Below are 23,885 nucleotides of genomic sequence, written 5' to 3' on the forward strand. Positions count from 1 at the left end.
TGGTGTAGTGTGGTTTGAACAAAGAATTTCAAAAATAAACATTTATGAGCCATTTTTGTTCTTTTGCATTATTTTTTTTGCGTTGATGTAATTTTCCTCCATGCCGCTAGAGGGACTCTAGTGCATTGTACTGGGAAGCAGCATATTAAACCCATGGTGAATTTAGGTTGACAGGAAGTCAATACTTTTTGAATGTGTCAATGCCTACAAACAATTACCGACCGGTGTTTTCGGTCAGAATTATTGAGGATGTGAGGAGGGCAAACCTTTGCGGTTGCCGAAGATAGGCAAGCCCAATACCAGGGTCGACACACCTGGAGAGAATCATCAATGCTGGCCAACTTGGGGTATGTTTTGATCACCACTGTTGTTGTTGTTGTTTTATGTGTACTTGCGGGCTTCATTGCAAATCCAATTTACTTTTCATGGCCATAATGACCGAAGAGGCAGAACGCCAACTTCAAAGTGACTGAACTTGGTGAAAGTGCAGATGTAAAACTTTGACAAGTAGGAAAAAAGTCAATATTGTATCGCTGCAAGTTGACTTCTGTCATGTTGGAGCAATTCAAATATGTTCACATTCCCTCCATAGCCTCAAAACAAATCAAAGGTCGAAAGAAAATGTAGTCTTCGTGGCTGACCCATTTCCCTTTCCTCTCTATTTACTATCATAATTCAAACCTAATAACAAACCAAGGAGAATTTTTAAATTAAAGCAGGGTCACAAAAAGACGCTCGAGTTTGGTTTGCGTCTTTACTGGGTCAGCTGATGAGCCACATGAACAGGAATCAAAGTAAAATGCATGAGGACCCTACACAGGACACAGAATGGTTTAAAACAATGCTAGCCAGAAAGAAAATCTTGGAAATCAAAGTGAGCGAGCGACATCGAAAGCTAGAGTCATCCGCGCAAATCGGCCAATTTTTTGTTGGCCGGTAAAAAGACGTTTGTTTGTTTTTTGGAGGGGGGGTTGGCGGATCTTTGGCGAGGCGCAAGCGAGAGTCCCTGTTTGAGGTTTTTGTAGTGCGGCGCCCTCCCTCACATGGACTCGAACTCGTCGACACGCTGCTTGGTGTTGCCCTGTCGGATCTGCCGCAGCGTTTTGTACTTGTCTCGGCCCGCTCGCACGTTCTCGGCGTGAAGGACGTCGTTGGCCGTGTTCTTGGTGTCGTCACGAGCCTCCGCTAGCTCAGAGCTCAGCGCCTGACCGAGAAATAGAAGTCAAATACTGGCATCCCATTGAAAATCTTTAGGCTAACTCTCCAAAATACTCCCCCCCCCTATTTTGTGCCTGACCTGCAGCTGCTTCTTGACACGCTGGTTCTTGTGGGCCTCGGTAACTCTGTGCTCTTCGCTGCGCTGGCTGCTGATTCCGTAGCTTAAGAGCTCGGCGCTGGCCTCTTCGTTGCTCTCGTCGTGCTCGTCGTTCTCGTGCGGCGCCGTAGTGGGCGATGTCATGGCCATTCGCAGTTCCTCTCGCGTCCTCTCCAAATCATCCTGCGCCGCCATGGCCTGAGCGAGAGAGAGGAAGCGTGGCTGTCATTGTAAACATTTTTGAAACGCTGAAGGTCCCATGCCATCCAAATCCACTCACTCCCTCACCGTTTTATGCAAAACAACGATTACCTTTTACAAAGCAAATAAAGTAACTATTTTTTACATGGGACCTTTGAAGTAAAGACGTTAGTGTTGTCAAGTTGTACTTTGTGCTGCCATTCAGTGGCGTCTTCCTCCTTTTTCCTCTTGGCTTCTTCCAAGAGCGAGATTTTGGCGGTGAACTCGGCTAATTCGGCAGCCTGTCAATCACAGCGCGTTATCATCATCATCATCGTCATCAGGAAAGGATGAAGAAGAAGAAGTAGGAATATACCAGTTGTTCCTGGGTGGTCATCTGGTCGGCCGCCTGCTGCGCCAGGGCGGCTTTGGCTTCCTCGGCGGCCCTCCGCTCCTGGTCCAGACGCTGGGCTTCTTCCTTGGCCCGCTTCCTCTCCTGTTCCAGCTCCAGGGCCTTGCGGGTCTGCTCCTCCAGTTCTTTCTGCGCCCGTTGCGTCTGCTCCTCGATGTTGCGCAGGCGCTCCATCAGCTCATCCTTCTCGCGCTCCATGCGCTGCTTCTCCTTCTCGGCGTGCTCGCGCTTCTTCTTCTCATTCTCCAGCTGCGCTCTGGACCGAGGGGGGGGATGGAGGACACCGCGTCGAGAAGCCGGTAGACGGGAAAGGCTGGCGCGACATTGTTGTACCTCTCCATCTGCTTGTGATGTTTTTCCTCCCGGGCCTGAGCCTTCATCTGCTGGACCTCGATGGTGTCGGGCTTCCTGCGGCGCATGTACAGCTCGTGGTTGCCCATGCACAGCGCCAGGATGCGCTTGTTGATGCGCAGGCGAGGCGCGTAGAACACAAAGTCCTGCAGTGCACCAAGTTAGAGGTCGATAATCATCCAAACTTGAATCGTTTGAAAAGTAAGCTCGCTATTTACCGGTGCTTTCTTGTCAATGGGCTTGATGACAAACTTCTTGTCATTGAAGGAGATGTTTCGGATCTCGCTCCACGGGAAGCCAATCTTGGGCGATAACCTGATGAAAATATTGCAAATTATTAGTGTCTTTAGAATAGACAAAAAAAAAAGCTCAGCCAATCGTCACCTTCCATTGTCACCACAAGGGGGCAATGTAGCCACATAAATGCCATTCTTGTCAGGAGGTATTTCCGTTTGGGTCAAAATGACCCAGTTTGTGCGTGTTGAAAATTGAAAAATGACCGCCTTTGATGTAATAAGATCCGCAAATCAGTACCTCTCAGATTTGCACTCATTTCATCTTACTTGTCCTCGTGCTCGTAGATGTTGAGCCCGAGGGCGTCGACGCCCAGCCACAGCTCGGTGCCCTTCTTGTTCTTGATCTCAAAGTAGTTGACGCCGTACATCTCCAAGTCCTGAGCGATCTTCAGGTACTCCATCATGGCGTCCTCCCTACACACACAGACATATCTTATTTCATTTGGGACACCTCCGATGCATTTATTGATGAAATATTGAACGGTAGGTAGCAGCCACCTGAGCATGCTCCGGTGTTCCTCGTGCCAGGTCTGTATTCTGTCCTCCCACTGCTCCTTTGTCAGCTTGTGTTGCTCCAGAACTCTGCCGGCCAGAAACGAGACAAGACGTCACCGTGACGTCAAAAGGCCGGCCGGCCCCTCGTCGCACGTTTGTACCTCTGTGGCAGCAGGCGGTCGGCCGCCAGGTAACCAGACTTGTGCACGTCCTTGTTGTGGTCGCTGTACTTGGCCTGGACGGCGTAGGAGGCCAAGAGCACGGCGGTTTCGGGGGGGCAGTAGTTCTCGTCGTTTAAGACGGCTTCCTTCACCTGTGTGGAGCAAAAGGAAAATACAACACGTCGGTGTTCTGCCTCCCGTTTGATTTGGGTGTAATTCTGCTGTTGACCATTAAGTGACTGCATGTGTCAATTTGAAAGAATAAACACAGGAAGCAATTGACAAGTTGGGGAAAGAAGCCAGGAGCCCAAAATTCAAACCGCCGACAGCACGTTTAGACGGGTACAAGGAGGTACCTGAAGAAAGTAGAGCCTCTGCGTGATCTCTTGGATGAGCTCTTCTGAGACGTCCTCTGGAAAGAACTTTGCCCTAAACTTGAACTGCAGAGGGTTCTCCTTTTTCACGTCCTGCTGCGTAACCTGGGTAGAAGATGAAAAAAAAAACCCCCAAATGACACATTGATGCATTCAGGTTGGAATTTTCCATGTGGCTCACCTTTTTGTTGAGCTTCAGCCATGTGACGTAGCCTTTGCTGTCAATGTACTGAAGGCCGAAGAACCAAACCTCCCTCAGGCCAACAGTCTTCACCACCTGGACAACAAGTGGGTGTTTGTTTGATTTTTAGTTTCCCCAATCTTAAATGTAGTATGAGATTTGAGAATCTTGAATTCACAGGGGCACCAAGATGTATTAGTAATTATGGATCACAGATTTTCCAACTCATCAGTCAAGGAGACTTCCAAAGTGATTGGAGTGAGCTTCTTCCAGGTTAGTCAAATTAATCTGTCAGCAAGTTGGATTGTTTTCGCTTGCTGACGGGGTTACAACAACTTTTGCTATTTGGGGAGAAATTTAGCTCAGGGCACCTCCGCATCGGCTTCCTCGGCTGCACCGGGAACCAGAGTACCTGCATAGATGATCAATTCCGAGTCACTCTGAAGCTGAGAATCTGATGCCCTCAATTCAACAGGGCCCAGAGATTACAAAATGGAGATTGAAGCGCATTTTCCACCAGCATTGTCGTATAGCACGTGGCGTATTTTTATCCTGCACAATTTGATTATCTAACGGGACAAGATCAGCTAATGACTGATTTAAGATGACATGTATTGTCACAGGCACGGCTGTGTGACGTTCTTGTGAAAAGCAGAACCCGTAAAAAAAAACAAAAAACGAAAGCCTCCCCTTTCATTTGTTTTCCTTCCTCTACATCACTGAAACCTTTCAGGCCCCGGAACAATGCTGAAAGCCGCCCTTTAACTCGTGTGTGTGGGTGCACACACACACACACACAAATATACAGACAGGCACAAAGAGATCTTTGTCAGTCTCGTAATAGAACCAAAAGCTACCCAAGCACCTACTGGCACACATTGCCGGTGTCGCGTTTGCTTTGATGGAACAACAAAAGATGAGTCCGAAGGATTGGGTCTTATTTTTTTTGTCGCGTACGATATGTAATATTATGACAAAGGGGAACGTCATTTTATATATTAATATATTACATTTCAATTCTGGGATTCCTGGTTGGAATTTGCATGTTGTCCACGTGCTTGCGTTAACGTGTAAAGGCAAATGATTCTGATGATCTCGTATCGACAAATTTCACTCCGTGTGTGTGTGTGTGTGTTGGCGTGCTCACCTGGTCAAAGAGCTGCTTGCCTGTTGTGTTGGGCTGGATAGCAAACTCCAACTCAGCATCCATGGTGGTAACACGGACGTTGGTCTGCAGGACAAAGATGACATCGTCAAAAGTTTGGCACAAGTGTGTGAGAGCGGGAGAACGGGGCCATGTGCTGCCTTTGAGGTTATTTTGTGTGCAAGGCTGCAGCTTGTTGATAAGGTTTCCACCATATGCAAACAAAGCCATACGTGAAGCGTCGTTGGCTACTAGGGGAGGAATCATTGAATGAATTTAAGCCCCGACTCTTTTCTTTTGCATCAACACCACCCCGATCAATTTGTAATATTGCGTCACCAGACGGGTGGGTCAGTGAGCGCTTGAAGCCATTTTGAGTCTCTCCAGTGCATCATTTCTTCGAATGCTCCGTGGCGGCTAATCTGGATCACAGTGCAAGATGTCAGAGGACAGACGTTGCCAGGCAGGCGGTCAGGCCGGATTAACCAGATTGCCTTTCGGGGTAACCTCCACCTCCAGATTGTGGAAACACACTGAGGAATATTGAAGACAAGTCTGCATTTTGTGTCTTCCTGCCTCGTAACAATGCGTGCGTTTTGTGTTGAAGTGCGGCAGGACCGCCTGGCGACATTGTTTGTGTGTGTCCGTGTCCAGACTCAGACAGCCATAATTAAAAGCTAAGCTGGTTAGCAGGCTTGCGAGGGCAGCAGCGGCAAACTTATTCACCTCATCCTCACACGCACGCACGGACGCACACACACACATTGTGTTATGCATTTGACTTCAGGGTATTTTTTTTAAGTGAAAATTTCAATCTTTATTTCTTGTCATTTTATACCAAGTGTGCATAAAATGACTATACTTTTCCAAGTGATTTTTTTTTCCCCCTCATGTTTTTTCAAATGTAAAATACATCTTTTAAAAATGAGCTTTTTTTGCTTTTTATTCACTGAAAAGTACCATTACAGTATTACTGGCACATTTGTGTTTCCTTTTGTAGTTTTCACACACGTTTGACCCCAAAAAAAAAAAAACACCACCTTTTTTTTTTTTTTTTTAAATTTATGAGATGTCGCAACACACCTTGCAAGCAAATGCCACTGGGTTACATCATCTGTCGGCCGCATCACGTAAGCAAGAGGAAACGATCAAGTTGCTCTTGGTGTGTGGTGTGTGTTGTGTGTGTGTGTGTGTGTGTGTGTGTGTGTGTGAAGCATTGCATTGTGGGACGCTCGCAGGCTTTATAATAAATGAAACATGAGATTAAGATAAAAGGGGGACGAGATGATGGTCATTAAATTCGAGTAAGTGAACACACAAAGGACTTCACTGCAAAAAAAAAAAAAAAAAGAAAAAAATGATTATATTACTTTAAAAATGAAATGCCAATAAAACATGGAAAACATCCAAAAAGTGATGAAGTCATTAATTTTCCTGTTCTATTAGGGGCGCCGTTTTAATGGCCTGACACGCAGCTAACAAAGCTAAGGACGAAGACGTGTTTTGAAACTGCTGCAAGACACCAAAGCGCACAGAGCAGGCCACCGACCGGGTGAAAAGGTCCTGTGTGTTTGCGTAGGGGTCACCAGGGGATAATGTAACCAGACTGGCAGTTTTCCCTCAGGGCGCCATTGGATATGGCAGGTGAACAAAAAAAAAAAAAAAGTGCCTCCCTCTCTCACACTCTCACTCGCTTTCCCTTCACACCATTCTAACAGCCTTTCTGGCTCTTTGTGGTAAAAAAAATATATATATTTTTAGCATATCGTCATACTCCTGTGAATAATGAATGATGACATAAATAAAGAAAAATGTTTTTTTTTTTAATTGCCCATTTTAACTTGTCATGATTTGCCGGAACCCTCGTTTGTGCACTACGCGGTGGAGAAACTCACCGGCTTGGGCATCTTCATCCTCTCTCAGGCTGTCTTCTGCTTCTGAAAAAAGAGAAAGAAGTCCTCTTTCGTCTTCCTGCCAACGACAAAACGCACAACGGTGTCAATAATGGAACAAAAAAAGTTTGGAACTTGACCAAAGAGTCGTACAGCTAAAGTAGGTCACACTTTCTTCTCCAACTTTCCTGCATTTTTATTGCAAGAGGGATTTACATATTCAAATTGATCTTGTCAGTTGTATAATCCCATCCAGGCTTTAGTAAGAAAGGAGAGTGACTTCAATTTGACACCTTCCTTTTAGGACAAGTCCTTAAGGTAAATGTGGCCTAGAACAGGAAACCACAGTCTCTTTCTGTTCCGTGTTACAGCCGACAGTATTTTCATTTTTGAGCTGAAATATCACTGAAATATCTGTGTTTTCTTGTACTTTGAAAAATTGCTTCTATTATACATTTAAAACGTGGATTTTCATGACTTTTTACAAAAATCAGTCCACTCAACAGACTAGATATATAACCCTGTGTAATTTTGTAGCGCCGACTTGCTTTGTAATCACATTTGGCAGGAACGACGTAGCCAATCGGCTTTGTTCCGCCTCAATTTAATCATTTTAATGTCCGGGGCTTTATGGCAATACACCTAAGGTGGAACACAGTGTGCCAGTGTATGTCTTTATTGTTACACACAGAGTCTATGTTAAATAAATAAACAAATACATACATAAATAAATAAATAAATAAATAAGGGAAAAAAATTGTGTGCAAAATTAAATACTGTAGTCGTATTTTTTTTACATGAACAAAACTTGCCGTTTACTCTTTACATTCTGTTTTTAATTTAGAGAACAGTCAAAACTGTACCTGAATAAAGTTGACCTCTGACAGAAAAATGTCAATTTTAGGACTATTACACAAATTTAGAAATATTAAAATGGATAATTATGCAATTTTACTTTAATATTTGCTAATTCCATACTACAAGGACTGAACAAGCAACTGAACAAGAGGCGTGAACGGCAAAAAAAAAAAAAAAAAAAGGCAGCCAATCAAAACACTGCCTCGCTCCCTGTTGTCCAATCAACGGGGCTTTAAAACTCACTGCTTCGTTTTGACACCGAAGGGTCGTAACAGACAAGCAACGTAGCCAATCACAATGTCCTTCCGCGCTCAATTGGCCAATCGGTGTGCTTTAAACTCACCGCTTGGATTTGAGGCAACAGAAATCTTGGCTGGTTAACGGCGGTGCCGCCTAGTTAACTGCCGCGTTTAAATGACAGCTGGTGACGTGCTAAACGGGCCAAAATAGCGGATGATGGCTTGTGATTCAGAGCGGCTTTGAAAAAAGGGAAGTGAAGATGACTCACTGGAACAAATGTATTCGGGCTACCTTAATGTGCTTTAAACATGTCAATGGCAGTCGGCTAATCCAGTTGATAGCCCAGGTAAGGTCCCCAGACCCAAAAGCAGCTTAAATGAGCCTTCTAATAAGATCTCGGACATGAACCACGGCTGCAAGTCATTAAACGTGCCAAGGTAGTGCCTCCTGAGTGCGGGGGTAACCAATTAGCTTCACCGATAATGACGCACCTCACCTCGGCGACAAGAGCGACACCTTGCCTAGTATCCGTTCGTCTCGAAAATGTGCGCAAAGTCAGCGCCGGAAAACGAAAATGTCCCAAGATAAAGGGATAGATAAACTCCCAGCCCGACCTCACTGTGAAGGATGCCTGTGAGGGATTGTTACCACGGCCACCACCACCGGACAGGGACTCTTAGCTGTCAAGTGTCCGTCCAGGTAGACTAAAAAAAAGTTGCTCAAAGCCCACTTCAATGTACAATGAATGAGCCACACGTTTAAATCGGATCTCAAAGCGTGAGTCAGCGCTACAATGCGACTTCAAGTCCTTCAAGGTTCCTCGGAGATGTCCCCAGTGTACAGGAGAGTCAACTAATTAGCCTGGCCGCTATATGACGCACCTCTCCTCGGCGGCGACTGTGACACCTTACCGATTTCCACACACCTCCAAAATGACTTTCAAGTCGGTGCCGGAAAACGCCGAAGAAGCAGTGAATATCCAAAGTCGACAAAAGCAATCAGCCCCGGTTGGAACTCACCAGCACGGCCGCGCCGCGTCAAGGTAAAGGATGCCTACGATGGAGTGTTGTCACCCCGCTACCAGCGGTCCACTCTGCGCCTCCTCCTCCCTCCTGAACCGGGCGCCGTTGCTTTATATATCCACACAAGGATAAAAATAGCCCGCTGGCTCGACGGCGATGACCGGACACGGAGCTCACTGACACGGGGTAAGACTCGTCACAAAGTCACGTATGTACGTACGTAGTCAATATGGCTGACTAAGTTGGTAGCGAGGCGCGGTGGTGGCGGTGAGCAGGCTCCCCCTCAGCCTTCCTCGCTTCTCGCCCGCCTCGCCTTGCACTCCCCCTCCCCTCTGCAGCAAGCTCAACTTGTATATTATTTCCTAATATTGCATAAGAAAGTTCAACTATGAGCAGGAGAAAGTTGGTAGATTGGAGTTAACCTATTGAAATATTACAGAGAAGCTATCATGAGTTTTTTACGGTTAAAATTTGTCTATGAACCTTTTTAAGTGTAACAACAACATGTAACCTTTATAAGGTACAATATTGCTTTTATAGCCTTAAGTAGACTTTTTATGGGCAAAAACATTGTCTTGGAAAATGTCCTATTTTTCCAAGATTGATGTGACAGTATTTGAAATCCAACCTTTTGCATTTGTGGCATTCAGCTTCATCTTTCCATTGTGAAACACTGCTACCGTGCGGTCGTTTTGTTTTCTCCACACGTCGTCGTCGCCAAGGCAACCCAGACTCATCAAATCCTCCGCCACCTTTCCAACTTAGTCCACACGGTGTCAGTAGAAGACCACCAGGGTTTGGCGTTCCAAACCCACCATCCGCTCATTTATCCTCAGAAATTGCCTATGAACAAACTCATTTTGAATACGTCTTGACTTTGGTGTGTCGACGATTGCTTTGTTTGACCTGTCATGATGGATGACGTCACTAGGCCATTGCCGATCCTAGTTCCAAACCCCAAACCGACGATGTTGTTTGTAAAAGTTTAAAACCCATACTTGACTTGTTAAATACTGTAGTCAGGAGTACCTAATGCAGTGTCCACAGTGATTATTACATGGTAAATGTGTGACCATTGTACAAATTTGTACTCTGTCTTGTGAAATAAGAACACCGAGTTACAGTTGATCTTTTTTTTTTTTTTGGGGCCGTTATTTTCTGCCTTTTAAGTGTACGTTCAATATGTGGCTAACGCTGAGTGTTTACCTTGGCAGAGGTCACATTCCTTCATAGTCTGACTGACTGACTGACAGGTAGGTGTGGCCTGTGTTGCAACCATTTGTATCCACTCTAAAAGAAAGAAAACAATCAAAATCAAAACGCAGATGACGTAATATAACATCTTTACATTTGGACGAGTATCGACACGGGGTATCGGTACCAGCGCCAAAAGACAATTTGCCATCTGCTTCGTTTTCCCTTCGGTGTCAAAGGCCGTATTTAGATCACAAATACGGCCCTGCTCGCTCCTGTGCCGAGCGCCGTAATTAGGAGACGCTGCCGGGTCTTGTCCGCAGACATTCTTGTGGACCTTACATAACAAACCAGCAGAGCTACAAGCTGGAATTATGATGGACAGCAACTCCACACAGATATAGGAGGCAGCTTCCCAGCCGGCACAGAGGCGTTGAAATGTATTTTTAATAATGATGCTAGATTTGATCAAAACAGATCATTAAACAGATGGTAAAGAATTCAACAGTTTTTAAAGAAGTCAGCCAATCGCCAGGGATGCTGTATATCTGACGGCAAGCACACTTTGTTTCCGTCATAAATGGCGCCATTATGAATGTGCCTGAAGGCATAGCTGCCTCATACACTTGTTGCATTTTTATGCTTCCCCCCCCCTACCGCTGCACACAAAGAACTGATAACCCTGACTTGAAACTAGGGTCATTATCAAATATTTTTCGATTGGATTATTCTATCAAAAGCTAACAGTACAGCTAAAATCAAGAGGAATCTTGGAAGAGAGCATTTTATTCAAATGTTGTACACAATAGAAATATGTAGCAAATATAGTTTCTATGGCAACAGCAGCAGAACATGTACAAAAATACAATTTGATTTTTAATTACAAAGCAAAGATCATACTTATATTTATCATATATATTTCTGTATTATAAATACAATTTTACAATGTGGGGGGAACTAATCGTACAATTACAAAATGATTTTTTTTTTTTTATACAAGATAATACAATGGAAAATTCCCTAATTAGTACATTAAAATACCCAGAAGCAGGGACATTGATTTCTCCTAATAAATACATATTTGTCGGCTTGATTTAATCATGAAAAAAAAAATCTTCTAAATTGTTTGCGTGCTGAGGATAAATCTGATCCATTTCAAAGCACAATTTGGAAACTGCTTGCTCTTATTATGACACCAGGAAGTGCACTTCAATTTGTGGAAGACCAGACAAAGTTTAACCCCAAAACCTTTTTTGTCATTTTTAAATTAAATCTTAATTTGTCAGTATGTCAAGGAAAATGCAAATGGAACGTCAGATATGTGTCATATCTTTCATTGTAGCAAAACCAAAACCGCATCTTATTTTGGCGCTAAGCAGGAAGTGCATGTGTACCATTTTACAAATAGATGAAATCTCCCACCCTGGTACCGTAAATGCTATTGAGACAACGGTGAGTAATACAAAGCTGGTAAAAAGTGGCTATGTACAAAGTTGGTAGTTACACGTACGACTCTTCGGCAAAGAAGAGTTGGTCGAAATCGTCCAATCTCGGCTCGCTACACTGCCGACTCCGCCACTCCTTCTTGGCCTGGGCGATGGCTAGCGCCACCTCCTGGCTCCTCCGCGCAGACCCCGGCGCGTCCCCACTTGCCGAAAAGTAGTCCTGCACGGTACGGTCGGCGGAGGGCGACAGGGGCTCAATGTCCGACACCCTCAGGCGGGCCCGGGGTCTGTCCAGGGTTGCGGTTTTGGAGGGATGGCAGGTGGGCTCAGACCGGCGGCGGGGCAGAGTCCGACTCTGGGTAGGCGGCGTCAGAGAGTGAGACTTCTGGCGTTTTAGTATGAGAGTGGTGGCACTTTGTCCGTAGAAAACGCCCATGGGGGGCTGGCTGGCGTCAGTTCCTGTGTTGTGGAGGAGGCGGAGCTCTCGCACCGTGAGAGGCTTGTCCGCTCCCTTGTAGAAGGGCGAGGTGCACTGTAGTTGAAGGAGCGCCTGCTGGTAGGACGGAGGACTACCGGGCCGCCGGTTGGGCGTCCCGCTTTGGGTCCCGGCGGGCGGCGATTCCTCACTAGCATGTCCGTTGAGAGGCTGCTTCAAAGAGAGGCGACGGTCCTTCTTGAGCCACATATTGGGGTGGGCGCCGTGGCCGGGGCGGGGATCCTTCTGCGGCGGGGAGCAGCGCGGAGACCGGAGGGGGCCGTCTCCCGTCGGGACGACGCCGTAATCGGTGGAGTACTGCGAGAAAGCAGAGTCTAAGGAGCTGAGCGAGGAACCGGTAGGGGACGTGGCCGGCGAGGAGAGGCTCGAGCAGCTGGCGTCTAGACGCAGCGGGGGCACGGGCTTATTCTTCCTCCGCCCGCCGTTCTGCTGGCGCTCCGAGTTCAGGTGGAGCCCGTTGAGCTCCTTCTCCAGGAACTCCTCCTCTTCCTCCTCTCCCTCCATGGCGGCATCATAGCTGGCCTTGCGTAGCGGCTGGCGCCCCCCGGCGAGGACGGCTAAGGCGGGCTCCGAGCTACGCCTCAGCCTCCGGCCGGCGCTCTGCGAGGATGCTCCGTTGGCGTGGCGGGCGCGAGGCTGGCGCGTGGCGGGGCTGAAACGACGGGGCCTGGCCAAGGGAGGCAACTGCAGAAGGTCGGCGGAGGGGCCCTCGGCGTCCGGTTCGCAGTCGCTGAGCGTGAGGACCGAATCGCGGCTGCGGCTATCGGGTTTGTCGCGCAGAGGCAGTTGGTCCTGGCACGGAGACTCGGGTTCGTCGTTCAACTCGTTCTCCAGGCTGTCGTAGGACGAGTCGTTCATTTGGAACGACGAGGCGTCTGGAACGAGCCACGCGTGATGTGTAAATGAATGCGTCAACCTTCCAGATTTGTGTCGTCGTAGCATAACGCAACAATCGATCTCTCACCGGAGCTGTGCTCGCTGCCGCCGCCGCCCTTTGGGCTGAATGCAGAAAACAGGGAAGTGACATCATCACCCAGCATGGCGGCGCAATTCTCGATGAGGAAGCGCACCAGCTCGCACACCTAAGGCGGGAGAAACACATTTGAAAAATTGGATGGCAAAGTGCTGAATCAGCAAGTAAAAGTCCATTTTGTGGTAACAGGCAGAGGAAGTGGTGGATCTTATGCTATGCCAAGATTTAATGCTATGTCCTTAGCAAATATGCTACATTTGTCTTGAATGATCATTTTTCATGTTGCCTATTTCTTTGACAATGCAGCAACCTTTGGCTGTTCCACAGCGATTTGGCCAGTGCGCAAAAGAGTGTTTTCTTCCTCCACACACACACACACCCACACACACACCTCGTAGTCATCAGACAACACTAGTGCTGTGTTTGCTCACGAAGCATGTTTATTGGAGGACTTCCTGACCTAAATAACTTTTTTTTTTTTTTTTCTCCCCGCCAATATCGGCGCAGCTGTCCAAACGTTTCCTCACATATTTTCATTCTGACAATTTCCACCTTTTCAACACCCACGCGCTCATTCCAAGCCAACCGCGTAAACACAACCCCCCCCCCCTCCCCCTTATGGTACCTCATCATTTTGGCTAAGAATCTGGGCAGGAATTGCATATTTTCTTCACTTTGACCAGTTTACATGTTTTTAATTTCACCACCAAATCCTTTTCAGACATAAATGGGATGATAGTTGCAGTAGTTAGTGCATCTGGAAAGTATTCACAGTGCTTCGCTTTTTCCACACACAGTTATTATAGCCTCCATCCAAAACGGAATAAATTCATTCAAAAATCGTGCATTGCTTTTTCAAACTCATGAAACAGGACTGAACAAAGAAAAGAGTTGTTCAACCAAGGTCTTCCCTAATTCTACATCCTTTTTTTCTTTCAGTTTTTAGTCCGAGACTGTGAAAGTGATTTGGTGTAAGATCAGCAGACGAGACTGTTCTTGATAATTGAGAAATGGCTTCAATTTAAAATCAAATTGGAGAGGAGGCTCGCGTGTGTTTACACAAGCAAGTCGGCCTCGCTGACGCCATGGAAACGCAAGTGACTTTTTTTTGTTTGTTTGACTCCAGATGTTGCGGCTTAGTGCGTCTGGATGCTGTTTGCCGCTGTGCGTAAACAGCCAGCCTGCTCTCTGATGTCACCGTTTTGTCCGGTTTTTACAAAGAAAAACAAAAAAAATCCCGTCGCCTGGTTTCAGATTAGAAGGAACCAGATCCAGGAATCCACATTCTGCGCTTTTGGATGACGTCCACTGTGTTCTTTGCAAATGTGGCTCCAATATGCTGCCGCTGCTGAGCGGAGTGTAGATTATCATGATTTTTGTTCAAAAAACATGAAGCCAAAACATCCTCATATGCGATCACAACAAATTCGTTTTGGTCCTTTGCGGCAGCGACAAATTTGCGGCAGTCGACAAAACACTCAAGAACACAAACGCTGACACTCGAGTCCCATCATGTGACCTATGATCTCATTTACCTTTCATTTTGCCCCCTTCATTGTCAGAATATGCCCCTTGTACTTTGGATTTCTTATTTTCACAGTACATATTGACGAGATCAAGCGTCACAAGCGTCTTTGCGCTTACGATTTGAGGCTGTTCAAAGATAGTCGGAGCGGTCACATGACTCCCGTTCAGTTTGGAGACGAGCCAGGACTCTGTGGAGGTGCGCCTCAGTAAGACTTGGCTCAGGTCTCGGACCCCGTGAGGGAAAATGTCGAAAGCAGAGTATTTGCCAAAGAGATATTTGTGGCCGCTGAGGTTATTTTTGCTGACATGTGGCTATTTTTTTTTTTTTTTCCATCTCTCGGATGGCCGTCCACACGCATACACTGGAAAAGCAAACGAGTGTAATTCCAAAATAATAACATAGTGTAGTAAGAGACTTGTTGACATTGCGTGCTAACTTTAGTGCTTTAGCATTCCCTCCGTACGTCAAATGTTAGATCTCTGTACGTCCAAGTACTTTAAGAAGCCATGCTGTTAGGCGTCGAGAGCTGTTTTATCTTGTAGCATCCTGAAATGTTCATCAGATTAGCCTTGTGGTTTAACCAAAGTGAAATGTTAGCTTAGTTTTTAGCATACAACACCTAACATCTAATCTGCTGGATGGAAGAACATGTCTGTATCACAGCTAATGTCAGTTTAGCATTTAGCTTCCACGATTGCTACCTTTTTAAAAAGCTTTTCTTACCCTCTTGGCGCCTTCCCCCTCCATCTCGGGGGTTCCGGGCATGGAGGCCCAAAGCATACTGGGAGCAATGCAGACGGATAAGTTGAAAGCATTCATCTGGTTGTCGTGAGCCAAGCCTTGGATGCGGTGCAGCACGGCAACCACGTGGCGCAGCAGCAGAAAATTCTCAGCGGGCAGCAGGCGCAGTAATCTACAAAAACAGCCCGTCAACGTCATTTCTATCGATCAAAGAAAAAAAACGGGACTAGCTCGCGGCTAATTTATGGCTGTTACCTGTAGACTTTGTCGCTCACGTCGTGGCTTCCCTCACTCTCCATAGCCGCCGTCCACTGGTCGTAAAGGTCGCAACAAAGCAGGCTGCCGGGGATGCTGCGGAGGAAGTCCTGCGATAAAAACACGTTTTTGGTTTTGGAGGCTGATTTCAACTTTGTAGGATGGTAGGTAGTTGGTGAGGCTCAATGGGAACTATATCGACGTCACTTCAGGAAGCCCGTTTACCTTGAGGACGCCGGCCACGACAAACACGGACTGGCGTGTAATCTCGCCGTTGTCCGTCCCGGCGTCCAGTCGCTCACGCAGCTCCCGGCACGCCTTGGCTGCCGCCGAACGCCGAAACACGCCACGGGTATACGGACCCTCTACGTGCAGGAACACCAGCATGTCCTGAATCGAGACATTTGATTTCTATCGTTAGCAATGGAGCCAGGTTAGCACTTTGCGCTAACAGCATTTTGAATCGGATTCATTTCAAAATGGTTCCTGACGACTCCGATTAAATGTCTTTGTTAGCAAACTACTTTTCTCTCGGGGTAGGAGGGGATAGCCGCTGTAAATGGAGGCGCAAAGCATGCTAGCTGTTAGCAACGCTAGTTGATAGCTGCTCGGACTGCGCTCACCATTACTGGTTTGGGCAGGCCGCTGTCCGCCGAGCAGACGGAGGCGAGCGGCCGCCCGAAGAGGCGACCCGGGACGGGGCCGGGCGAGGTAGGACTGTGTGGGGGCGCGGCGGCGTCCAGCTGGTTGCTGGAGCCCCTCCAGAAGGGCCAGTTGATCAGAGAGCGTTTACGCTTGAACGACTTTGGCGGGGCGGCGTCTGCGGAAGAAGTTGATGTCAGGACAACCTTCATTTACAACTTTAATCCTAGCTTGAAACCGGAACCCCAATCCAAGCTTGAATTGAAAACTCAAATTAGATTTCTAAATATTAAAATGATCCAATCTTTTGAAAGGTTCTCATGATTACATCATAATTTGCCAAACCTCAGTGACACTAGCAGGACTTTTTGTGCGTGTGCGTGTTTCCCTGCCGTCAGCGTCCATCTTGTTTGTCTTTCTCGCGTCCCGTCCCGTTTCCTGCCCTATCGCTTACCCGCCGTCGGCTGTTGCTTTTTCCCGCCTGCTCGCTGACCTTCAAGAGTGTTATCTTTGCTCACGTTTCCATTTTCCCTTTTCCCACATTCTTTCTTACTCCCTTTTTTTTTTCTGGGGGTTTAAAGTCCGAGTGAAAACATTTCGGCTGTGAGGCAACTTTGCACACACATGACTTTCTCTCTCGGGTGTTCCCCCGCAGAGGAGGTTGCGATATCGCCGCAGTCAAGTTCATGAGTTTGCTTTTCTCCCCTATTTTGCAAAGACTTTGAGTTGTTGTTGTTTTTTTAAATATCATTTTACGGACTCAAACGGCAGGGAGCGAGGTAACAAACTTGTATGTCAAGGCGGACACTTTATGCGGATGAAAGCAACGCACGCCATTGATGCTGCAGTGTTTTTTTTGTCGCTGACCTGCGAAGGCGTCCGTGCCGTGCGTGACTTTGCTGGGTCTGAGTATAAAGTGACACTGGGTTTCCGGAGGCAGACATCGGTCCAGGAGCTGAACCTCGGGACAATCGCAGGGACCGCCGCTCGCATCTCCGCTAGCGCTCCCGCCGTCTCGAACGTGACTCATCTTGATGCTGAACGGGAACTCGTGGCCTGGACGGGGGGAATGATTTGCAAGAAATGAATGCCGCGCCCCTAACGACTGGATGTTTTGGAAATCCACATCAAAGCTTGAAAGGAACAAATGTCCTGGAAATGTTCAAAAAAACAAAAAAACAAAGGCACACTGTGCTTCCAGATGGGCGAGTTGAAACGCGGACATGAAAGCCTTTAAAGTGAGAAGGCGGCATTTAGTTCTCACCTATCAGCGGGTACGGAGGCTCGTCCTTACTGGAGCTCACCCACAAGCGGTGATCCTTCATGTGACCCTACAAAACAAAATACAGATTTCAAGACGCATGTTTTTGTTGATATGACAAGATTGATGGTTGGGTCTCAAGACAGGGTTAGGGTTTCCATCAGGAACTCAAGCCTGGGTTGGGGTTTTAAGACAAGTTTAGGGTTTCAAACAAAGGTTAAGGTTTCAAGTCGTGGTCTTTGGATTTTAAGTTTTAAACAAAGCACGACTCACAGCTATCCCAAACTGCGCCAGTGCCATGCTGATGACCTCGTTGGTGTTGTCTGTGTTGTTGACCGCCAGCGTCTTGGCCTAAACAAACGCAACACATGGTTGCTTTTTCACATCCCCGCCCCGAGTACTCATCACAATTATTTTAATCATAAGCAGAAGACCGATCTTACATAAGCGCAGTTTCCCATATCCTTGGCAAATATCTTGAGCGGGACCGTCTTGGGGTCGTCCTTCTCTTTTCCTTCGGTGATACGACTGACAAGCAAAGTCAAAGAAAAAAAAAAAAGATTTCATTCTCAGATTGCCAAAAATGGACTCATTTTATACATTGATGTGAGAAGTGAATCCAAAAATCTATTTCTACCTTTTGATGAGCGCCAGCCACTTCTCCTTCTGCTCCTCGGAGCTGCGTAGGAGAGAAGAAAAAAAATTCCATCGATACCAATAATGACGACGAGACGCGTCTGTGCAAAAGACGCCGTTGTGTTACTGAAGCTACGAGCAGATTCCCGCTGAGGCGGAATGTGAGAATGTTACGTCACGGCACGGCTGGCTGGCTGCCTGCCTGCCATGAGGCCGGAGAGTGTAAATGGTGTAAACACACACGTGTGTGTGTGTGCGCGCCTGATGTTAGCCTGTCGCGCTGCGGTTTAGCTGAGGATTGTTCGGAATGGTGCGCCACCCTTCAGGGGCTTCGGGGTCTGTTCCATCAATTTGGAGCTCTTCAAGCTATGGAACGGAAACCAAAAAAAGCCATTTGGCGCCTACCTGAAGGTGGCCACGCTGTTACACGTAGGCCATCCCAGAACGAAGCTTCTCTCCGGGCTGATGCTGCCCTCGCACACCTCGTCCACGCAGCCCGCCGTCCACATCTCGCACGAGCGCACTCTGGCTTTCACCTTGAAGTGAGACGGAGACCTGCGGGAGGGAGGAAGTCGTAACATCTTATCGTTCCCCAAAACGGCTTTTCTTCCTCTGTGGTGCACCAGCCAATCGCATCGGTGAACCGAGGACAATTTAGAGTGACCAAATGAGACGGAATCAAACTACGATATTTCGATGAAGACATTTCAATGGAGAAATCACAGCGAGCAGACTCAAAGCCTTAAAAGAGCCCGACGCTAATGAATGATTGCGGGCTATTTATGAACATTTTTTTGCTGCTGCCGTGATTACAGAGGACACTCCGACGTCAATGCGCGGCGGCCATTTTGTCAAGCAATCCTGCCGAGTTGGCCCGGGTTCACTCCAGCCACCGTGTAATAAAGACAATTATAGCCGAGGGGTCAGCTCCGGATGGAACCGACCACAAAGGTCCTGCTGTGTCCTCACGCTGTGTGCGTGTGTGTGTGTGTGTGTGTGTGTTAAATATGGACGTGCTCTTTAAGTTTCTATTTCGGTGCACTGTTCTGGGTGGGGAGCCCTCGCGCTGAGCTTTGATCGCCGCCGGGCTTCATATGGATTTAATTGGCCGAAAAATAATTACACGTTTAGCAGAGGGAGGCATAGCGAAGAGTTGACGAGGTTAGAGGAGTTCAAGAGGGAGAGAGGGGGGGGGGAGAGACCACGGAATGGCCAAAAAGAGAGACCAGAGTTAAAAGGGTGGGAGGTGAAAAGGGAACGGGGAAGTCGAGGAGGTAAAGAGGGAGTGAGAAGAAGGGAGACTGGAGTGAGGGAAGAAAACTGGGGTGGAAAGAATGTAGGAAGTCAGGCGAGCGACGACGTCATGTGGACTGACTTGGTCTTGGTGACGATGAGCGTGTCAGTGAAAAGGAAGAGATGTCTGTCCTGGGTCTGCAGGCCCGTCTTCATCTGGACTTGAACGTGGCCCAGGAAGGCTTGGCCCGGACTCTGGCTCAGGAAGCTCTGGACCAGACCGCAGGACTCTGGACTCACCGGAGTCAGGCAGCTCTCCCTGAAAGCAGACCACCACCGTCACGCGTCTCGTCCTCGAGCCACTAATGCTCCGATGGGTTGGTTGTCGTGACAACCGAGTCAGGAAGTGCTCACAGAGCAGCGTCCTTTCCTGTTTGGACAAATAATGTCAGCTTATCTGCATCTCCTCCGTGTTTACAAAAGGCACGCCGGTGCCTCGCACGAACGTGTGTGCCGGACGCACCTCAAGCCCATTTAGCATCATCACATTTGTCTGGTGAACATTTCTGGAAGTTTACATTTCAGTTTTGATATTCTTGTGTGAGCCAAGCATGGTGGCGAAATTTGACTTTATACCTTTTTTTTTTTTAATTGCTTCACAGCCCTTGATTGACAGGCGACCACAGAAAGTTGACCACTCACACTTTCTCCAGTCTTCCCACCCGCTTGACTCACATCCGCCCACGTCTGGGGTGAAACTTTTTTTTCCTGCTACAGGCATTAAAAAAGGCGGCCAAATTGTCCTGCATGATGGCCTTACGAAAAGGTAGATGAAACGCATATGTGTGTGTGTGATTGAGTTTGTGTGATGTCACCCACTAACTTCAAATCCAGGGGTCTGTGTATTTGAGGATGGGAAAGCCAGGCCGACAGGAAGTGACCTCACTGTATTATTGAATTTCACTTTTAACGATGTCAGAATGTGGTGTTGCCTTTTGGAAAACACGTTGCTAGGTTACAACGCACACACACTCACAGATGTGCACGCTCCGGTACTTTCCTTGGAGTGGTGAAAGAGCAGCCAGCCAGCCAGCATGAGCTTATGTGATTGGATGAAAGCGTGAGGCTCTCTTGCATAACAACAAACCCAAAAAGCTCATTAACTTGAGGTGTTTTACACATGCACGCACATAGACTGAGAAATATGCGCACAGTATAGACAGAAATGAATCATAAACATACCAACATACACACACACACACACATAGCGATCCTCCTCTTTCTTTCTTTCTCCCTCCCTCCCTCCCTCTCAAAGCTGGCAGTGTATGAAAGTGGGCTGGTGCAGGCATGGCTAATTAAAGTTCCCCCCGGTGCGTTTGGCTCCGCTTATCAGGAGGAAGTTGAAGGGATTTGGACACGTGTGCCACAAAGAGTCTTGTATCACATAAACATGTCAATCAGCATCCCCTACGGAGCCACGGATGGGTCACGTGACCCCCGCCTTCTCCCTGGGCGTTCAACATTGCTTGTCAACCCTCTCACGGAACGTTTTGTCCTGGGAGTCAATATAATATTAAAAAAAAAAAAAAAAAACGGTTGCGCCATAACACATGTCAAGTGTTAGCGCAGGACGCTAACTGTCTCGGCAACGTAACAGGTATGACGTCACGGTGTGACAACACAGCTAAAGCGGCGTGAACTTTTCTGCACGCTGGTCGTCATTTGTGTATTTGTGTATATGTGCACATACGTTAGGCTGGTCAGTGTGTTTGTGTTTTGCATACCTTGATGTGCTTCTGGACCTGGTCAGTGCTTTGCTGATGACCAATGAGGGAGCAGATTGTCTTCTTTGAGCCAAAGTCTTCATCTTCTACACACACAGACAGACACAAACACATGTGATCAGTTTGGTCCTCACAGGAAATACCACCAGGAAGCCAAATTTTATCCATCCATCCATGTGTGTGTGTGTGTGGGTGTGTGTGGCAGAAGAGAGACTTTTGAGGGGAAGTGTGGCGGCTGGAAGGAAAAGAGAAGTGGCCGCAACGGAGGGAGAAGGAAAAAAGAGGAATTGAGCTTCGGTTGGAAAGTAGCAAGCACAAGTTGTCTGTGGACATAAGTATTGAAACACCATTTTTGTTGCTAGACTTGACTGGTTGATCTTATTGTGTGATTCTGTGCAAAGTTTACAACGCGCACAATCGATATTCACGCAAGTGGAGGATAGGAACGGATCAACGTGGAGACGCTCACGGCTTCTCAGTGAGCTGCAGGAATAATTTCCCCCAGAGGATTATGAAAATATGCCTGTGACTAATGAGTCATTTCGTTTTTTGCGCCTTCGCTTAAAGTCTGGTCACGGAACGCTATTGTCTATGTTCCAACATTTTGTCTTGAACGTGTTGCCATGATGGTGCTTGCTGAAGGCAACGGTAACATTTGTCAAGCATGCTGCACACTTCTGACATAACAAGAGGAACAAGTCCAAAGTTGGCACATCGCCTCGTCGCATTGCATCACGACGGGACATGGTTTGAATACTTTGGCTGCCTCCTGTCACCAAAATATTACACTGACTTCACAACAGCCACAATGATCATCAACATTATAAAATTAGTACCTTCTTGGTTCATGTCAATCAAAACACAGCATTGATATTTATTTTTGTGTCAGCTAGCACTTATGCTAGCGTGCAGCCTATCCGTCATTGAGACCAAAAATGCAGATAAATGACGGCATGTGGAAACTCGACATTCGTGAGCACTTTGGTGACCCCGAGCACAAACTATTAACGACTGCAAAAAGCTCACCAGGGTCAAACTATTCTGCCCCCCCCCCCACTCCCGAGGAAGTGCAAGAATCAGTTTTTTTCATTATTTACAATAAACTATAATTATTATTTGTATATATAATTTAACAGTACAAATGCGTTAAAATTCTAACTCAAAAATCAATTAAGGCGTAGTTTTTCGACTCACAATTGAAACTGCAGTTCTAACAAGGACCGCACGGAGCGCTGTATAGCAGAATTTGTTGACATCACTATATTGTGCGTGCGTTTGTCGATGTAACGAAGCCAAAAGTAATCAATATGGGCCATTTTTTAAGGATGATTAATGCATTAATCATTTAAGCAATCTATTGTCTGTGTGTGCGTGTGTCTCAGATAAAGCCTCATGTTGACCGTGCTGAATAATCACATTTATAAGAAACATATTTTTTTTGCACTATAATGTTACATGTTTGTCCAAAACAAATGATATCAGGATTGTAACAAATTTGGCCAGGAAATCAATATAGTTCCCCATAGAATTGCGACATTAGACATTAAAAAGGTGACAATAGGACATTGTCTTGCACGCACAGTCTATAGTTTTCCCATAGAATTTATATTTGTTGGTTGGTTAGTTTCTGTTTCCCATTTAAACACAAAAGTTCCAAATTCCACACAAAAGCGCAATCAGCAAAGGATGCAATTGTCAAAAAAGAAACGTGATTTTTTTTTGCCACAAAAACAATTCTAATCTGTCAAAAACATGATACAGTAGGTAAATACATGATTTGTCTAGCTACCTTTTTATTATCCGGGAGCGGCGCGTTTTTCCCGGCCACAGAGTCGGAGTCGCTCCGACCCGTGGCGGTGCCCTGTTGCTGCTGCTGCTGCGCCTGTTGCTGCGCCTGCTGCTGCTGCTGCGGTGACATGCTTTCCATCAAAAAACGGATCCACCGGGCCGGTCGCCCCGTGCAAACAGTATTCCCATGTCCGATTCAGTTGTTGTTTTATCCGGCAGACAGCTGGACGCAAGCCCGTGGATGATCCATGACGGCGGTGGCGGAGGGAAGCTGCTTACTCCAAGCGGACGCAATTTGGTCTGAGCGCCTCTCCACTCGAGGACTCCGATGATAATCAAGGTAGATGGTGTTAAACTATTTACTTCCGTTTTATTAACAAAATAAAATGTATTAACTCCGCACATTATAACTGTCGGGGCCGTTTTATATGGTATGCTTTACTTTGATAGGCCAGTAGTTGCGAACAAATAAGTCACCGGAAGTAGAAATGTCAGCTTGACTATCAGGTCTCAATAATATGACGCTTAAAGAACAAATTACAAGTATGAAATGAATGAAATGTATTTATTAATAATTAATTTCTAATTAATATTTCATTTATTTCACTAATATATCATTCTTCTGACTGTTCAACATATAATTACATTCAAATAAATAAAAAATGAATCGTTTTCCCTTAATGATTGATTAATTTCAATTTATGACTGTGTTGTATACATACATTTAAAAAATATTGTATTCAATGTGATGTATTAATTCCAAGCTATTGGTATTGTTCATTGCAATAGTTTCTTGTTTATTTTGAAATCATTAACACGCTGTAGAGTTGAGTCCGGGACAAGGCACTGAAGTTGATATGTATTCAAGTTGATGAGTGAATTTCCCGGCGATATCCCGCCTTGAGTGTTCCGTGACCCTTCAGTAACAAGCCGCAACGCTAACTGTAATACTCAAAGCAGTTGTCAGCGTGTTAAATGACGGTCCAGC

At 46.6% G+C, this 23,885-nt stretch overlaps 2 protein-coding genes and 1 long non-coding RNA gene across 5 annotated transcripts; 1 reads left to right on the top strand and 2 right to left on the bottom strand.

The window, feature by feature from the left end:
• Window positions 1–165: 165 nt before the first annotated feature.
• Window positions 166–7,825, top strand: LOC147051302 (uncharacterized). 2 transcript variants are annotated; one of them, XR_015067237.1, is made up of 4 exons: window positions 166–347; window positions 3,820–3,872; window positions 3,946–4,038; window positions 4,119–7,825. It is a non-coding gene; the product is annotated as an uncharacterized LOC147051302 (long non-coding RNA). The 2 variants fall into 2 exon arrangements; XR_015067238.1 differs by having other exon boundaries at window positions 6,356–7,825.
• Window positions 741–9,149, bottom strand: LOC147051303 (radixin-like). Of its 2 annotated transcripts, none has more exons than XM_085919848.1 (14): window positions 8,919–9,149; window positions 6,805–6,880; window positions 4,913–4,996; window positions 3,766–3,861; window positions 3,567–3,689; window positions 3,211–3,362; window positions 3,053–3,136; window positions 2,822–2,968; window positions 2,477–2,573; window positions 2,241–2,404; window positions 1,872–2,163; window positions 1,669–1,797; window positions 1,298–1,513; window positions 741–1,204 (listed from the first exon to the last, which is right to left on the bottom strand). In XM_085919848.1, exons 2-14 carry the CDS (start codon window positions 6,820–6,822, stop codon window positions 1,040–1,042), a joined length of 1,767 nt encoding a protein of 588 aa, XP_085775974.1. In that variant the 5' UTR covers window positions 6,823–6,880; window positions 8,919–9,149; the 3' UTR covers window positions 741–1,039. The 2 variants fall into 2 exon arrangements, with proteins under 2 accessions (XP_085775974.1, XP_085775976.1); XM_085919850.1 differs by having other exon boundaries at window positions 1,705–1,797; window positions 8,919–9,147.
• A 1,741-nt stretch (window positions 9,150–10,890) lies between these two features.
• LOC147051304 (rho GTPase-activating protein 20-like) lies at window positions 10,891–23,177 on the bottom strand. The gene is made up of 15 exons (XM_085919846.1): window positions 22,899–23,177; window positions 21,110–21,195; window positions 19,468–19,644; window positions 18,498–18,647; window positions 18,094–18,135; window positions 17,900–17,984; window positions 17,730–17,807; window positions 17,460–17,526; window positions 17,063–17,251; window positions 16,177–16,373; window positions 15,779–15,943; window positions 15,554–15,663; window positions 15,281–15,470; window positions 13,021–13,138; window positions 10,891–12,931 (listed from the first exon to the last, which is right to left on the bottom strand). The coding sequence occupies exons 1-15, from the start codon at window positions 23,034–23,036 to the stop codon at window positions 11,616–11,618; spliced, it is 3,108 nt and encodes a 1,035-aa protein (XP_085775972.1). The 5' UTR covers window positions 23,037–23,177; the 3' UTR covers window positions 10,891–11,615.
• Window positions 23,178–23,885: the final 708 nt, after the last annotated feature.

Source organism: Syngnathus leptorhynchus, chromosome 9 (assembly GCF_054491065.1).
Source record: "Syngnathus leptorhynchus isolate UIUO chromosome 9, UIUO_Slep, whole genome shotgun sequence".
NCBI classification, from domain to species: Eukaryota; Metazoa; Chordata; class Actinopteri; order Syngnathiformes; family Syngnathidae; genus Syngnathus; species Syngnathus leptorhynchus.

Excerpts from the sequence above, each read along its gene's own strand:
- LOC147051303 (XM_085919848.1), bottom strand. Across the intron at positions 3,363-3,566 it reads AGAGGCTCTACTTTCTTCAG|GTGAAGGAAGCCGTCTTAAA; the intron begins GTACCTCCTTGT and ends TGCTCCACACAG. Across the intron at positions 1,514-1,668 it reads CTAACGTCTTTACTTCAAAG|GCCATGGCGGCGCAGGATGA; the intron begins GTCCCATGTAAA and ends TCTCTCGCTCAG.
- LOC147051304 (XM_085919846.1), bottom strand. The coding sequence starts at position 23,036 with ATGGAAAGCATGTCACCGCAGCAGCAGCAGCAGGCGCAGCAACAGGCG. Across the intron at positions 15,471-15,553 it reads GTGAGCGACAAAGTCTACAG|ATTACTGCGCCTGCTGCCCG; the intron begins GTAACAGCCATA and ends CTGTTTTTGTAG. Across the intron at positions 12,932-13,020 it reads CGGCAGCGAGCACAGCTCCG|ACGCCTCGTCGTTCCAAATG; the intron begins GTGAGAGATCGA and ends GGCTCGTTCCAG.